The sequence below is a fragment of the Zingiber officinale genome, chromosome 9A, assembly GCF_018446385.1.
Source record: "Zingiber officinale cultivar Zhangliang chromosome 9A, Zo_v1.1, whole genome shotgun sequence".
In the NCBI taxonomy this organism is placed as follows: Eukaryota; Viridiplantae; Streptophyta; class Magnoliopsida; order Zingiberales; family Zingiberaceae; genus Zingiber; species Zingiber officinale.
Window position 1 is genome coordinate 39,555,597 of NC_056002.1, and position 17,070 is coordinate 39,572,666.

The following is a 17,070-nucleotide window of genomic DNA, read 5'->3' on the forward strand; positions in this document are numbered from 1 at the left end:
TTTCACCTTCGGGACGTCTACGGCGCAGCAGCCAATCTATTTATTCTTAAAACGTATATAATATAATAGTAATATATAAATCAGCAAAGTTATATATATATAAACTTTATTAAAATGGTGAAACTTCAACTAAAGTTGCTCTAAACTATTGCAAATTTAGTCACAAAACTGACTTTGAATAAAAAGAAGTATTTTAGATATTAAATTATTAATGAAATATTATTTTAATAATTTTAAATTAAGGATGTTTTATTTTTTATAAAATGAATAGCATTCATATAATATTTTATCAGCATATTAAAAAAGCCAAAAAAAAAAAATATTAGTATTATTATGGTGAGAGTCCGTAGCAGAGAAAACTTTAAACTTTTTAAATAATCAATATTTTGATATTCTTCCCAACACTGATTTCACTATCTTCACCATTTTAGCTGTAATAAATAACTTGTTGTTCATACATCATTCTGTAGACATTACTTTAATTATTCGACAATGAGACGGAGGCGCACCGCCTCCGCCGCCGCTCTTCTCCTCTTTTTCACCGCCGCTCTCTTCTCGATCTCCGGGGGAGTCGACACCTTAACTCCGGATCTGCCTCTCCTTGACAATGGAACCGCTGGCTTGGTCTCCGCCGGCGAAACTTTCCAGCTGGGCTTCTTCAGCCCCAACGGATCCACCAACCGCTACATCGGCATATGGTACAACAGGATCCCCGTCCAGACCGTCGTGTGGATCGCCAATCGTCGGAGCCCCATGACTTCCCGCTCGGGCAACCTCTCTTTGACCGCAGCCGGGGAGCTCGTCCTCACTGACGGAAGCTCCGGTGTCCTCTGGACTTCCGGCGCGCCTGATTCGCCCCTCTCGAATCCCGTCGCGCAGCTCCTCGACGACGGGAACTTCGCAGTCCATGAAGCCGGCGGCGGCTCTGACGAATTCGCGTGGCAGAGCTTCGACTTCCCAGCGGATACCCATATTCCGGGCATGATTGTGGGGCAGAGGAGGCTGAAGAATGGGACCGATCTTGGCATCAACATCACGGCGTCGACGAGCGATAGCGATCCGACTCCGGGTCCGTTCGTCTACGGCCTCGATCTGCGGGGAGACCCGCAGCTGTTCATTTGGTCAGGGATGCAGCAATACTGGCGCGCGGGACCATGGAATGGCCGGTGGTTCAGCGGTGTCCCGGAGATGGTGGACACAGCCAACGGACTCCTAAGGTTCGATGTCGAACCCAATCAGATGACCTACCTTCGCAGCGAGCAGTCTTCTGCCCTCTTGAGGTTCGTCATGCATTCCTCCGGCCACCTACAGCTCATTGTTTGGTTAGAAAATAGGCAATCTTGGAATACAATTTGGTATGCTCCCAAGGATATCTGCGATTCTTTGTCGTCCTGCGGCCCCAATGGTTATTGCCGCCAAATCATCACCCCGCAATGCGTGTGCTTGCAGGGGTTTCACCCGAGCAATCCCAGCAATTGGCAACTCCGAGATGGGACGGATGGTTGCCTGAGGACGACGCCGTTGGATTGCCGGAATGGGACCGACGGGTTCCTCACCCTGAGAAACACCAAGCTACCGGATACCTCGAGATCGATGGTGAACGCAAGCTTGACCCTTGACCAGTGCAGAGCTTCGTGCTTGAGCAATTGCGATTGCACAGCTTATGCTGCCTTAAACATCAGTGACAGTGACAGTGGCAATGGCTGCATAACGTGGACAACCAATCTGACCGATATCACAGTGTATCAAAGTGCCGTAGGACAAGATCTTTATGTCAGGCTTGCAGCAGCTGATTTAGGTGTGTTTTTATCGACTTTTGAACAGATCGAGATATGATGAAGAATAAATGTGCAACTTTGTACTGATACAATGAAGTTTATCTTCCAGTGCCTGAGCCCTCTGATCATCGTCGTCGGAATCGTTTCGCAGTTGTCATTGTCGTTCTTTCCGTGGTGATTGTCCTCCTTTCCTGTCTTGCTTTCTGCCTTTGGAGGAGGAAGAAGAAGAGAAGTACCATCAATGGTCACTGTTTTAACTAGTTTCAATTTGTTCACAATTACTCAGGGCATTGATTCATCACAGTTGTGTTATTTGTAATATGTAGGTGTTGATATTATTGAAGAAACAGAAGAAAGAGACTTAGACCTACCATTATTTGACTTAGGCACAATTAGGAATGCCACCTGCAATTTCTCTTTTCAGAACAAGCTTGGCGAGGGAGGTTTTGGTCCAGTATACAAGGTATGAATTATTATGACTAATTTTACAATTAACAATTGTTTCATAAATCTTACTGTTGGTAGTGATTGAAATAATTAAGACGTCTAAAATGGCTGAGTGCAGGGTAAGATAGGGGAGGATCCAGAAATAGCTGTGAAGAGGTTGTCTAAGACATCGACTCAAGGTTTGGATGAGTTCAAAAATGAGGTGACATTGATTGCAAAACTGCAGCACAGAAATCTTGTTCGACTTCTTGGTTGTTGCGTTCAAGAAGAGGAGAGGATATTAGTCTATGAATACATGCCTAATGGAAGCTTAGATGTCTTCTTATTTGGTTAGTAAAATTCTTCTGTGCTCATTCCATTATGCATATATAGCTCCATTTGATTTAAGCCAAAATCATTTGATAATCAAATCAGTTCCTTCTATATATTGAGTCCCTAGTTATGTGAAACCACAAGATATGCAAAGCTTCTAGTTCTTAAGTACCAGTAGCCCCTTTCCAGATAAAAGGAAGCGAGAAGCTCAATGATAGATTATTCCTAAAATTTGGAAAACCTTGAGCTTAGGGATTGATTTTTGGAATGTTCTTTTGGCTATTTTATGTTGTTTCATGGTTGAGTTTTCATCTAAACTCAAATTAAATTGACCAAAAGCTTTCCCAAAATTCAGTTAACAAAACCAGATAGAATACTTATAAAAAAAATAATTTACATGCCTTCTTTTTAAGAACAAAATACATGCATAAAACTAGGAATTGAGTGAATATTTTGGAGATGACAGGAATTACATGGAAGACCTGGAACTCTACCATAATTACTGACTAATAGTGCATTAAAAGTTGAACTCTACTCAACTTCATAAGATTTTCCTTCCATTTTTTTTGTCAACGGACGGTTAAGGGAACTTATTGAACTCTACTCGTAAACTCCTCGCAACAAGTGTTCTAACAATCATTTTATTTAGTTACATGTCGCCTTCCTTGTATTAGATATTCAAGAACTTGGTCAAATAGTAAATAATATATTACTTTTTATTCAGATGAGGTTAAAGGCACTTACTTGGATTGGCGAACACGATATAACATAATAGTTGGAATCGCTCGAGGACTTCTTTATCTTCATCATGATTCTAGATTGAGAATCATCCATAGGGATCTTAAAGCTAGTAATATTCTTCTTGACAAAGATATGGATCCCAAGATATCGGACTTTGGCATGGCTAGGATATTTGGAGGGGACGTATCAGAAGCAAATACCAAGAGAGTTGTTGGAACATAGTGAGTGATAGTAGTTGCGTTCATCTTTTACTTTATTATTCATAGTATATGATACAAGAAGAAATTAATATTTTTTTACAATTATTATTGCAGTGGATATATGTCTCCTGAGTATATCATGGACGGAATCTTTTCAATGAAATCAGATGTGTTTAGTTTTGGCGTGTTGGTACTCGAGATCATATGTGGTCAAAAGAATAGAAGAGTCTATCACACATTGCATCATTTGAATCTTCTAGGGCATGTGAGTACGAGAATTTTTATTTTTATTTTAACTTTTATGTAAGCATTCCTCCCTTATTATTATGATTCTAACTCCAATTGCTTTTTTAGATATGGAACGCATGGAAGGAAGGCAATTGCTTAGATTTTGTGGACAAAAATATCGGCTATTCTTTTCCAGAGGCTGAGGTCTTGAGGTGTACAAAGATTGGACTTTTATGCGTTCAAGAACGAGCAGAAGATAGACCGACAATGCCTTCGGTGTTGACAATGTTGGGTAGCACCGGGGATATTTCTCTCTTGCCGGAACCTAAGCAACCAGGTTTCTTTTCTAACCGACTCCCATTATCACAAATTTACTCATCATCATCAATGAGTAATCAGGACATATCATCTAGTAACAAAGTAACAATTACAAATATAGACGGTCGATAAGAGTTGACCATTTTAAAATGTAGTATAATTTATAATGAAATAATACATTGTATGAAAAATACAAGTAAAAGTTATTTTCTTTTTTATTAAATGATTGACTACTTGATTCAAATGCTATGTTGACTTTGGCCATTTCTCCATCTTGCAATCAAATTCCTTTATTCAACGAGGATTTCAACTTAACCTTTTTTTGCTTCCCTGAAATTCCAAGTTTGACAAAGACTTGGAAAAATAAGGGAAGTCCAAACATTCCAAATCGTTCATTCAAAAGACTACTACTTCTTCGGTTTGGCCATTTCGGTTGTCTAGTCAAACTGAACCTTCCCCTGCAAGGGTTAAAGTCAAACTTTACAGCTATGGTTGACTTTGATTATCATTAGATTTTTATTCCTAAAATAAATGCATTGGTGGTTGCTTTCAAAAGATGGAGGTTGAAGACTTGAGTGCGTAATAAGGGATGATTTGTGGAAGTTGCTTGGTTAATTTACTTGGGTGTTTCGAGGGGCATTCTCTACACATAGTGATTTATTAAATTCAGCACTCAGGTTTTTTTAAAAAAAAATCGCAAAAGGCTTACAATATTGTTGAAATTGATCGATTGACTCACCTTTCTCTACTAGTTTGATTGGCATGTCTAACTCGCTCGGTGCAGCCAACTTGACTGCTAGCCTTAAACAATCGAGCATGTCTAGTTCACTATGTGAGCTTGACCCACGCAACTGATTCAAGCTCCGTAACTCGCTCAATTTGTTTAGTTTGTCTAAGCCATTTGACTCAATCAACCCATCTAAATTGAGTGTCTTAACTGGTTCGTGGGCAAAAGGTGATGGAGGGCTGTCTGATAAGGTGATGAGTAGGCAAAAGGTGGACGACAGAAAGGAAGAATTTCTTAATAGAGTGAATACTATGTAAATGAATAGTGAAAATGTCAATTGCTCTTTCTAATGGAAATCATTTTTCTCTAAAAATAATACATTTGCTATAAGTAAAAAGAATTATTTTTATTGATTATGATTTTTTATTGCATCAAATATCTGAAAAAAATAAAATAGGTTTTTTTTTTAAAAAAACATGGAGCCTATTTTTTTTTAAAAAAAATATATTAAAAAAAAATCAAATGGAGCCTAATTAATAGAGTGTTTAATAAGGTGGAATCAAATCGCTCCATATTATTCTCCTACTTGGGTGAGGACGCATTTTATTCCATCCATTTTATATCTTAAAAAGGTGAAAATTTGCAATCTTCTATCAAAATATAATATTTGTTTAAAGTTATCATCTAATAATCAAAAATGAAAATGAACAAAACAAGTCAATCCAAACCCTAAATAAGACATGCTAATCAAGTTAGATCGACCAAAAAGATCGTGTCGCGCATGCCAAGTGGAACAATAGACTAGGTAGACCTAGTGGACTAGCAAATCAGTGGAGCTAATTAGGTCAAGCTTAGTGGGTTTGAGCAAGTCCAAGGAGTCACATAGGGCAAGCTGATTAGGTTGTTTGGGTTTGTGTAGACAGTGGTAGATCCAAACAAAAAAGGAAGAGGGTGTTCAAAAAATAGAACTGGAGTTTATCTTCCTTCTGACTGCCCCTCAGATTGCAGTATACTAGTGAAATTTTCCGAGAACAAGGGGGTGCTCAAGTACACCCTCGCTCCCCCCTAGATCCGCTACTATGTGTAGATTAGACTGATTTAGCTAGGTTAGGCTATTGAGCTAGGTAGGTTGAGCAAGTTGATTAAGCTGAACAAACGGTTAGGGCCAAACAGGCCATTTGAGTCGAGTAACACGAATTGACTCAGTTGGGCAAAGGGTGGACCAAGTCGAGTGCACCAATTAGGGCAAGTAGAGCAGTAGGGCCAAGCCTCCACAGACTCTTGTTAAAACTTGCTTAGCATAATCACCTTCTTTAATAACAATTCAGGCTGGAACATCAAGAAGACAAAGAAATGGTTTCAACTGTTCCATATAGTCCGACCGGAACATCAGTTTACGACAAGATGTGCAGTAAATGCCAATGGAACATGCCAAATAATAGAGTAGAAACTAAAACTGCAGTCAATTGCTGTCTTACTAAGACAAGTACACAGCAACGTGAGATCGATATATGAAATTTCATATGGTACATTAGTGAAGCATAGCGAAGGAATCGTGGAAGAGAAGCCGATATTAGTTGCAGTCAACCGATATTAGTCGCAGACAACCGAAGGGCATCAACCAGTCAGCTTCCAAAGTTGCAAGCAGCTTCGCAGATTGCAGAGTGGCACAAGAGCATCCTATAACTTGATCATAGAAAGGCCCCAAGGAGCGGAGCATGTTAACCATGAGGTTACAGAGGCATACAATGGCCGCCCACGCTTGAGGACCATTTCGGTATGTGGTTTAATTCCCACGTATTTGAGACATCCATTAGGCCTGAAGGTTTCACACACACAAAATAAAGTCACACATTCAAGCAAATATATTCTACATTTTATGCTTTCAACTTGAGCAATAAAAGCATCTGCGCATAAGAGTTAACTAACTATTTAAAATAAAATGCATGCGACCAGAAACTCTTGTTGTTTCATTTTATTATCCTGAAGAATTATATTTGAATAGAAATTGTAAGAGCATTTGTTGATTTTAGTATTATCCAAACATGAATTGACTTGGAATGATTACTAAGAATTGGCAAAAATTTACTAAGAATTGGCAAAAATTTATCAGTTTGCATTTGGTTTTCATCAGCGTGGGAGCTGACAGTAATGAAATAACCATTATGGTAATTAAAATAATCAAAAATTAAGTTTTTAGCGATGGAAGTGTGGCATTGCTAATCCAGATAAATAAGTGCAAAAAGCAGATTTAATGAAACACTTTTATCCCTAATTTCATTCATTCCATCTGTTTCCCTTGCAATTAGTTGAAATAATTACTTCGATCAGAGTCATTCTAAATCTGAAAGAGAGTATGGGTGGTGCAGCTGCTATCAAAATAAATTCAGAGGAACATAGTAAATTAAGATGTTACAATCTGATGATCCATAAAAACAGTGTACTGATTAGTGATTATGGTTGTTGGTGCAAATCCAAATTAATACAATCTACCCAGCAAAGGAAGTATATAAGACAATGATAAATTGAAGAGAGAAGTAAAGAGTACATCTAATGCATCATTTTTATCCCCAATTTCTTATTCTATTTCCCTTAATTTCATCAGTTTCTTTTGATGCAGAATAAAACCTTATACGTCTATCTCCGATTAGTTTGTATGCATAGATTGCCTTTTCAGTCCAAATGTTTAAAATAAAAATGGATGCATGATACATAGTAAAGGTCCACAAGGAATGATAAAACTCTTATTGAACATGGTTACTGTAATTCAAATATGTATGCTCATATGCTATTAGAACTAATTCAATAAAATAATGGTTAGGACATTGCAGTACACTGATTAATAATTATGGTTTTCACATAAAGCAAAACAGTAGAGAATGCATTTGTAGGAGGTCATGAATGCATTGAACTGATCCAAACTTAAATACAGTAGCATAAGCTCAACAGACATGACAAGAAAATCAAGGAAAATAATGAACAACCAAAAGCACATATGGACTCTTACAGACATGCAGAATGCACCTGCATATGTTTTCAACAGATGCATAAAGAATCAGGTAACTTCATTTGCTTGTTTTCAGTTATTGCAAATTCAATTATGTGTACGAGTATCATGCTACTTCAACCTAGAACATCAGTACCAAGAAGGAACTTGTTTTTACCTGCAAAGCACAAAATTTGTAGGCTTTGAAGACTCAGAAAGAGTTCATCTCAAGGCAGTAAAACCTCCTCTTCATGAGCATCATGGTTGCTGTTCTGTATGGCTCCTCAAAGCATTCTGAGATCCAGCAACTATCTGAGAAGTCATTGGAAACTGTGATGCTACTGCCCACATCCCTTGACCGTTCATCGCTTGGTTTGATAGCCAACAGGGTCGCACCCTTCAGCACCAACCCACAGGACAACTCGAGCTCGTGCGCATACCATAGACGCATGCTTAGTGCAGGCAAAAGGGTACGCTGTGAGCTCCCGGATGCCACCAGTGGGTTTAGCCTTAGTTCTTGCAGCTGCTTCCGGTCCATGGTCAGCACCCCCTGCCTGTCAGCATCGGTCAAAATCAAGGACTCCAAAGGTTCATGGTCGACCACAATGGGATGGAGAAGATAATGCCGTGCCGATGCAGCAATCAACGAACTAATAGTCCACACCACCCTCCGCTTCAAGCTTCCGTTGGTGTAGAATGACTCTGGAATGCTCTCATAGTCATCGCCTTCATAAGCGTCGTCAGAGCTGGGATTGAGATTGAGGTTTGTGGATTTGAGGGAGTTGGAGGATGAAGAGGCCATGGAGGTGGCGCCGAGAATGGCGCAGCTACGGATGGTGGATCCGAACTCGGCTCTCCACTTCAAGAGGACGCCGCCATTTTTACCAAGCTCACCGTCAGGAAGCTCGATACGGAGTCGCCGGATTTCCCTGAAGTTCTTCAACACCTCGCTCGGCGAGTGGTGGGCGACGTCGGGTGACGGCGGCGAGGAAGAGGAGGACGAATGTGACGACGCCCTGGAGGCAGATGCAGACGCGGGGGAGAGGATCTGCCCAAGGGCCTGGAGCGGCTTGACGAGACCACCGAGGAAGAGACGGGCGAGGTGGGACATGACGCTTCGGGGCTTCTGGCACACGACGGCATCGGGCGAGGGGCAGGGGTCGTCGGAGATGACGCAGTCAACCCGGACGACGACGTCGTCCACGAGGGGGACCACGGCGTGGAACCGGCGCGACACGACGCAGCACCGCCCCAACTGCTTGATGTCGCCGACCAGATTGAAGATCAAAAGAAGCACCGAATCCGGAAGCTGGTCGAAGTGGTCGATCGCCGGCGGGGGAGGCGGATCCGAACAGCGCGCCCGTAACCAGTCCAGATCCGCCGCAGGAAGAGCGCCAGAGGAAGACATAAGATCGGAAAAAATCTCCGAAATTAAGCCAAAACCCCTCACGAGAAGATCGAAAACCCTAGAGAGGTTCGATCAGAGGTTTGACGAAGCAGAGGAGAGGGGATTGAAAGAAGAATCGAATTTTGTTATCGCTGCCAAAGCGAGCGAGACGGACGATCAAGGAAGACGTAAAAGAAAATTGCAGTTTGCCCCACATTTTTACTATTGTTTACAAATCATCCTTCGAAATTCTCAAAATGATAATATGCCCCCATGGTTTTCTGTCCTGTTCATATTGACCCTCAAAAATTTTAGACGTAACAGAGGAGCCCTGCACATTTGACCTATTTTACAGGAAAAGTATTTTCCACTATGTTTTGAGCTTCCATAAGCATTATGTCCTTGTTATGCTCTATAGAACTGAGTTTAGTCAATTCATGTGGCTTTTGTCGAGCATCTAGTCATTCACATATTGATAGTTCTCGATAATGATTCCAAGCAACGCTCGATCTACCGGCATCAAGTACCATCAACCTAACTAATTAAGGCCTTGATGTCGTTATAGCGCATTACTTGTCTTTACGATCATGTTAGAGGTGACATGATTAGATGAGTCTAGTAGTTAGCACATGAAGTGTTGTCATCATGAGGTCTGAGGTTCAAATCTTGACAAAGTCGAGGTAAATGTCTCTCTTATGTGCCCTGAGACTAGTTGACGGGGACATTGGGGACGAACGTATTCACCTTTTGTCACTATGTTAGAGGTGACATGACGACATTAGGATGCTTATGAGAAAAGAAAACTACTAATGATTCACAATTAGACATGTATCATGTAGTGAGTGAAGATGTAGAAGAATGACAAAGTTCATAGTAAATAGCTTTCAATTGGGCACGTTTGGTTGTTCCATACCAATTACGTTTGTTTTATGACGATAATGATCACATCATAAACATTACATAGCATCTCATATAAGCATGTAGGGCGTCCTTAAGTCACTTGTTTTTCGATGACAAGGGTCATGACTTCTAGAGTGGGGATGATTCTTTCCTAGTCGGGAACCTTCTTTACGGGCACACATGAATCCGAAAACTATGCATGAAGCTTAGAGTGGACCCTCTTCATGTGATCATCGGACCTACACAGTTGAGCTGTCCCTACAGTTGGCCTTTGAGAGGGCAGAGCAAGCTTTAGGTGATTGAAAAAGAAGGAACAATTGTTGTTTCGGTTAGCTCATGCCAGGTCCATTTCTTACTTGTCACTTTGAAAGAAGAGATGATGTGCAATCTTCAGTCTTTCCTTTCCTTTCCTTTCCTTTAGCACCAACCTTTTCATTGTCGTAAGACAAGTTGGAGGAGACAGTGATGCACCACCTGACTGACATTATTGATTCAGGACAATTTTTTAGCAAAAACGAAAAGAAGTACATCCACAATCCACACAAAAGATATATTTTTTTTTCAAAAATATAAGTAAATAAATAATAACACATTTAAAATGTTACAGTATATTTTTAGATAATTAATAAATATTTTAATTATATAATGTAAAACTATAATAAATATACATATTAAATTAGGGGGAGGAAGATAAAATAATACTTAGTTAATAATAATAAAATAATATAAAATTTACTTAAATATAGATGATATAATAAGGGATAGAATTTAATAATATAGAAGACTCTAAATAGTCGACCTCACTGGAGAGATTTGGTGTTATCGTTATAATAATTATGGAATAATTAGTATAATGGGATAAAATAAACCGTTTAAGTTGATAAAAAAATTATACAGAATACTTTTATTTATTTATTTTATTAACTTACTTAAAACTGTTTAAATAGGATTAAAATGATAGACATTAAATGACTTATGATGATTTTAATCATATTAAAATACTTTTGATAAATCTTACTAAATTTTGATAGGTTAGTAAAGAGTTTTTTTTTAAATATATAAAAGTACATATGTATAGTACTTTATGAAAGCCCCAGTGGTGCAAGATAAACGAGAGGATGTCAAAAATATAAATAAAATATAAATAAATAAATAAATAGTTAGTCGTATTAATTATTTTTAGGATGATTGATTCGATTTCATACAAATTTTTTATTAATCATTAAAATAAATCGAGAAGCGTGCACGATGGTTAATTCATAAGTCTAACATCTTTTAATTGCACTCCCTATTTAGAGAAAATTTTTCTATAAATATATTATAGTGAGGATTAAATTATAAATATCTAAATGATAATTTAAATATTTTACCGTGACAATGTACTAGGTGAATACGCTCGCCCCCAATGTCCCCATCAATCCATCCCAGGACCAATAAATCACGGGCACCTACTAGTCTTTGGAATAGTGACTAGTACATAAGGGAAACATTTACCTCGACTTTGTCGAGATTTGAATCCTAGATCTCATGATGACAACACCTCATGAGAGATATTTATCTCGATTTTATCGAGATTCAAACCTCAGATCTCATGATAATAACATCTCATGTATTAATCATTAGATTCATCCGAGCACCAGCACGAAAATGAACGAACAAACACTGTTGTATAGATTGAGATTCACGAGCACATGAGAGCTCTTTTGTCGTGGATGGATAGATTCTTTTCAACCATGATCATATGTCATAATTAATCATGTTTCTCCTTCACGTATATTCATTAACCATTTTTTTTTAAGGTAACGGGCCTGAGCATGCAAACTGTTAGGATGAACTTTTTATATGTATTTTTCTAATTTATATAAGTGATCTAGAAAAAAAAATTCCATAAAATCGGATTCATATTCGACGTTACTTAAATTGATTAATCATTAATAATTCTTTTTTAATCAAACTTATTGATACGATGAGTATTAAAGCTTCCGCAAGAGCAAAGAAGGTCAAATGACATAATAAGTTGGGTCAAAGTTAAAAGATGTTAATAACCAGCTAGAGTCGATCGATAGTATTTCAGGGCTGACCTAGACCAAAACCAACCGATAATATTCTAGGATTGCCCTAGACTAGAGCCAACCGGCAGTATTCCAGGTAGACCCAGACCAGAGTCGACCGGCAGTATTCCAGAGTCGACCGACAGTATTCCAGGGCCGACATAGAATAGAGTCAACCGACAGTATTCCAAAGTCAATCGATAGTATTCCAAGGTCGACCTAGATTAGAGCCAATTGAAAATGTTCCAGAGCCAACCAATATCATAGCTGACCGATAATATTCCAAAGCCAACTGGCGACTGGTAGTATTCCAGGGTTGACCCAAATGAGAGTCGACTGACAATATTTCAAAACTGACCAATAGTATTCCAGGGTTGACTTAAACCTGAGTCAACTGACAGTATTCTAGGGTCGACCTAGACTAAAGCCGACTGGCAATATTTCAGGGCTTACCCAGACCAGAGTCGACTGGTAGAATTCCAGAGCCGATTGACAATATTCCAAGGCCGACCCATACCAGAGTCGACCGACAATATTCCAGAACCGACCGACAATATTCCATGGCCGACCAAGACCAGATCCGACCAGAAGTATTTCAGAGTCGACCAGTAGTATTCCAGGGCCAAGTTGACCGGCTTGTCTTCCTGGCAGAGCAGAGCATCCGAGCCCTTAGTCTTCCTAGTCTGGTCGAGCTAACCAGTCTTTCTGGCAAAGCAGAACATCCGACCCGCTAGTCTTCTTAGCCTAGCCGAGCCAACCAGTCTTCCTGGAAGAGCAAAGCATTCAACACACCAATCTTCCTGGCTTGGTCGAGCTGACCAATCTTCTTGTCCAAGTCGAGCAGACTAGTCTTCCTGGCCAAGCTGACCAGTCTGCCTGGTAGAGTATAGCAGAGCAAACTACTGGGCCCATCAATCCTTTTGTCTCACTTACTGACACCTAGACAGGAGGTCACAAGACCCTTTGATATCTTTGTCTAGACAAGACCCTCTGACACCCGTACAATGACCCTCTGACATCTTTTGTCTTGACATAACTCTCCTCTAAAAAGCCCTTATTGGGGTTGTAAGATTACAAATATAGTCCCACATTGAAAACAGATGGGAAAAATCATGGATTTATAAAAGAAAGATATCTCCATTGGTATGAGGTCTATTGGGTAGAACCCAAGAGCAAAACCATAAAAGCTTAGACTCAAAGTGGATAATATCATACTATTATGGAGATATCTAAATTTCTTTTGATCCTTCAATTGGTATCAGAGCGAGGTCACTCTTCACCGGACTACCCGTTGGAAGAAGCATGAGCTAGAGCCATGATCCAAGATCGAACTATGTGGGTGAAACCTTGAACAAAATAGGGGAGACCCTAAGCAGGTCAAGAGTAACCTGATGCTTTAGGGGGATTCTGTGGTCCTTTGTTTGAGGGGGATTGTTAGGATTTCAAGGTTACAAACATAGTCCCATATTGAAAACATATGAGCACTACAACAAAAACCCTCATAGACATCGGTGGAACAACAACAGTTTTAAGCAAAAACCGATGTCTATGAGTATTTTACACCGGTTTTTCCAAAAACCGGTGTCTATGAGCGCAGATTTTCGCTCATAGACATCGGTTTTTTAGCCGATGTCTATGAGCGCCTTTTTTTTATTAATAAACACCGGTTTTAACAGCGGTTTTTAAAACCCGATGTTAATGAACCAAAAAAAAAAATTTAATGTTTCCACTAGTCAAAATTTACAACACTTCGTTCCCTTCAAACCTAAACCAATATCGTGCCGCTTCTCTCAACCTAAACCTAAACCTCCTGACCATCTCTCTCAGCCTCATCTTCCCCTTCCCCTTCCTGGATCTCTTCCCCTTCTTGGATCGATGCCCCCTCAATCGGATCAAAACCACCTGCTTCTTCTCCACGCTCGCCGACACGATCTGGTCGGGCCAGTCCGACGGCTCCGGCCTCACCGGCACCCACGGGGGCTCCGTTGAAGGCTCTTGCTTGCTCAACGACGGCGGCGAGCTCGTGTTGAGGCAAAAGGAAGCAGAGAACAGGGATGCGTCTCCTCCATTTCCTTGTTGCCGCTGAAGCTCGAGAATCGATTCCTCCAACCTTTGAGCAACCTCTGAGCAAGCTCTTCGACGTCACGGTGGATGCCGGCGATCCCTGCACCCTCAGCTACACGCCTTCCCCCGGATCTCAAATCAACTCCGTCAAGTGGAACCACACCAGTAAAAACGCTTTCCCGCCTCGTTTTATATCGCAGTGTCTGTTTGCTTCCTCTTTGCTGTGCATTTCTGTTATGCTTGTGTTGGAGGGTTTTGTTTGCTCGATTTTAGCCTCTCTCTTTTTTTCCCGATAGTGTGGGATGCGATACTCTCTGAAGCAAAATTACTAGGAAACTGCGTATCTGCATTTTTTACTTCTCTTGGAAATTTGTTGCTTTGCCTTGGATCTACACTATTCGAATGGTATAAGGGCATGTTTCATCCTTGCCTAGTGCCGTCAGAATTTAATTTTCCCATGACTCATCATTCAAGTTTATTTTGTATCTTGTATAACTTAGTTAATTTTGTTAATCCAGCGGATGGTGGCTGACTTTAACGATGGAAAAACCTAAAGTACCTAATGTGGGATAACTGTGATATTATATGCACCTCATGTGCATTAGAGTTAATATATAAACCTAAAGTACCTAATGTGGGATTAAACTCCATTACATGACTCAAAATACTCTAATAACTTGAATACTCTTAACTGCTACAAAGCACAGTGGGAAATTCTTAGGTCCGTGCTTTGTGAGAATTATATTGTGATAGAGCTTGTAATTGGAAATCATCTGTCTTTTTCTTCATTCATATTTGCAAATAGCATCTTAAAATCTTCTGTTAAATACTTATTCCAGGTTTTTATGAATGTGTTTGCAGTATGTTCTGTAATCTTTTTGAAAACTATTGGTAATATTTTGGCATAGCTGGTATTGATTTTCTATATACCTCCTTTCCTTTAAAAGCATTAGTTCTTCTTACTATTTCTGAACTTGACTTCTCAATCTTGGGTTACCAAATTTCTCAGTAACCTGATTTACAGGTCTTAGCTAGAGGCATAGAGTGCGACATTGCATTACTTGCAGTTGAGAGTGAAGAATTCTGGAAAGGTGCTGAACCACTTCGTTTTGGTCAATTGCCTTGCCTTCAGGTTGCTGTTGTTCATGAATTGCAAAAATGTTGCTCTTCCTTCATGATAAGCAACTTTTCCATAAGTAATTTGTGTTTCTTTTGATGCATCATTGAACCTGGTATTAGCCCTTCTCCAGTTGTTCATTGAATTGGCTTAATTATTTTTTAATTCCTATAAGCATTTTGCTTCAATGATACAACATATGATTGTTTTTTTTAATCCCTGACTTGCAGGATAATGAAGAGCTGGAAAATTGTAAATAACTGGCCTACACTTCTATATCTGTAATTTTGATGAATTAAGTGTATCAAAATGCCATAATTAGCCTTTTTGTTCATCAAAGCAAACTCCAGTTACCAAGTTTGATAGATTGCTTGTGGTTCTTGTCACATAGTGGTTAGGTATTTATCCAATGTGAAGAAAGTGAGGAAATTTTATGTTCCATTTTGAATCACTGGTAGGTGATGGGCTATTATAATATAATCTATAATGTTCTTTCATAAGGCAACGTACTCCATGTTTCTCCAAGTGAATTTATGCTTTGCCACTTGCAGCATGTTTTCTTTTGAAACAATAAAGATATTGATTATCCACACTTGAATTTTATCAGTGGTAATATGTACTTTTGGTATGCCAAGTCTGTATTTGTTGTCAAATCTTTATGTGATGAAGTGTGATCAAGTAGAAGTTCAGTTGTTGCAACAGTTAACATTTTCTAAGGCTCTCTTTTCTATAGGGTTATTTAATCTAGTTGTTCTTCCATAATTCATCAAACTAACAAGTTATATGATACACAGGATTCAGTAACTGTTGTAGGATATCCACTTGGTGGAGATACAATCTCTGTGACAAAGGGTGTGGTATCACGAATTGAGGTTTGATTTCATGAAATTGTGATCATAAGCTTTTAGTATTTTTTTGGTGAATTTTATATTCTTGTTGAGATTGTTTTATAGATGATAAATTGCTGACTTAAGTGTTATCAATTTTAAGTTGGTTGAAAATTTTAGAACATGGTGTCCAAATGAGCTTTTTAATATTAATCACTTTTTTTTTTGCTTCTGTTTCAGGTTAGTATGCTCACGGATCCTCTGATCTGCTTCGTATTCAGATTGATGCTGCAATAAACCCTGGTTGGTAACTCAACCTAGTTTCCTTGCTAGAAAGATAGCATTTTATTTTTTAGATAGTTGGATGTTATTGCACCACTTTCTCTGGCAAGGTACATATATATTCTTGTAAAAGCATATTAATGTTGTCAAAGAAACGTACTTGTTTTGCAGGAAATAGTGGTGGTCCTGCCTTCAATGATCGTGGTGAGTGTATTGGTGTGGCATTCCAGGTATTCCTTCTGCTAAATCTGCCTTTTATTTTCCCTACTTTATCTATTCCAAACTTTTCAAAAATCTTTTATAGATTAACTTTGTCCCAGAATAATGTTTAATGGAAATGCATCTGAGTAATGCTTTTGCACCTAAATTAGCATTCTACCTTCTTTCATATCTCACTAGATATTTCATTTAGGTTTCAGATCCGAAGACACTAAAAATATTGGATATGTTATTCCAGCCATTGTGGTTTCTCATTTTCTTGATGATTATGAAAGAAATGGGAAGTATACTGGTAAGCTGACATCGTGAGTCATCAGGAGCCTTCTCTGCATGCAGCTGTGATGCTTGAACAAGCATCCTACTGCTATTTGCTTTCCATCCCACCAATGTTACGCAAGTATGGTTTTCATCTTGTTTTGTCTGGAAATCGTTACTACATTTCTGATCAGGTACTCGATTGCATGTCAAATTCATCTTCATATTGAA

The 17,070-nt window shown here is 39.2% G+C and overlaps 2 protein-coding genes across 3 annotated transcripts; one reads left to right on the forward strand and one right to left on the reverse strand.

The window, feature by feature from the left end:
• Nucleotides 1-459: 459 nt before the first annotated feature.
• Nucleotides 460-4,263, forward strand: LOC122020510 (receptor-like serine/threonine-protein kinase SD1-8). 2 transcript variants are annotated; one of them, XM_042578466.1, is made up of 7 exons: nt 460-1,798; nt 1,888-2,010; nt 2,105-2,241; nt 2,344-2,554; nt 3,262-3,499; nt 3,593-3,743; nt 3,833-4,263. In XM_042578466.1, the coding sequence occupies exons 1-7, from the start codon at nt 493-495 to the stop codon at nt 4,154-4,156; spliced, it is 2,490 nt and encodes an 829-aa protein (XP_042434400.1). In that variant the 5' UTR covers nt 460-492; the 3' UTR covers nt 4,157-4,263. The 2 variants fall into 2 exon arrangements, with proteins under 2 accessions (XP_042434400.1, XP_042434399.1); XM_042578465.1 differs by having other exon boundaries at nt 461-1,798; nt 1,888-2,022.
• Nucleotides 4,264-6,105: 1,842 nt separating this feature from the next.
• Nucleotides 6,106-9,280, reverse strand: LOC122021079 (F-box protein At5g46170-like). The gene is made up of 2 exons (XM_042579155.1): nt 7,916-9,280; nt 6,106-6,570 (listed from the first exon to the last, which is right to left on the reverse strand). Exon 1 carries the CDS (start codon nt 9,143-9,145, stop codon nt 7,949-7,951), a length of 1,197 nt encoding a protein of 398 aa, XP_042435089.1. The 5' UTR covers nt 9,146-9,280; the 3' UTR covers nt 6,106-6,570; nt 7,916-7,948.
• Nucleotides 9,281-17,070: the final 7,790 nt, after the last annotated feature.

Bases quoted from the DNA above. Each gene is read 5' to 3' on its own strand.
- LOC122020510 (XM_042578465.1), top strand. From the start codon at position 493: ATGAGACGGAGGCGCACCGCCTCCGCCGCCGCTCTTCTCCTCTTTTTC. The intron at 1,799-1,887 runs GTGTGTTTTTAT...TTTATCTTCCAG, and splicing joins GCTTGCAGCAGCTGATTTAG to TGCCTGAGCCCTCTGATCAT. The intron at 2,023-2,104 runs GTCACTGTTTTA...TGTAATATGTAG, and splicing joins GAAGAGAAGTACCATCAATG to GTGTTGATATTATTGAAGAA.
- LOC122021079 (XM_042579155.1), bottom strand. From the start codon at position 9,145: ATGTCTTCCTCTGGCGCTCTTCCTGCGGCGGATCTGGACTGGTTACGG.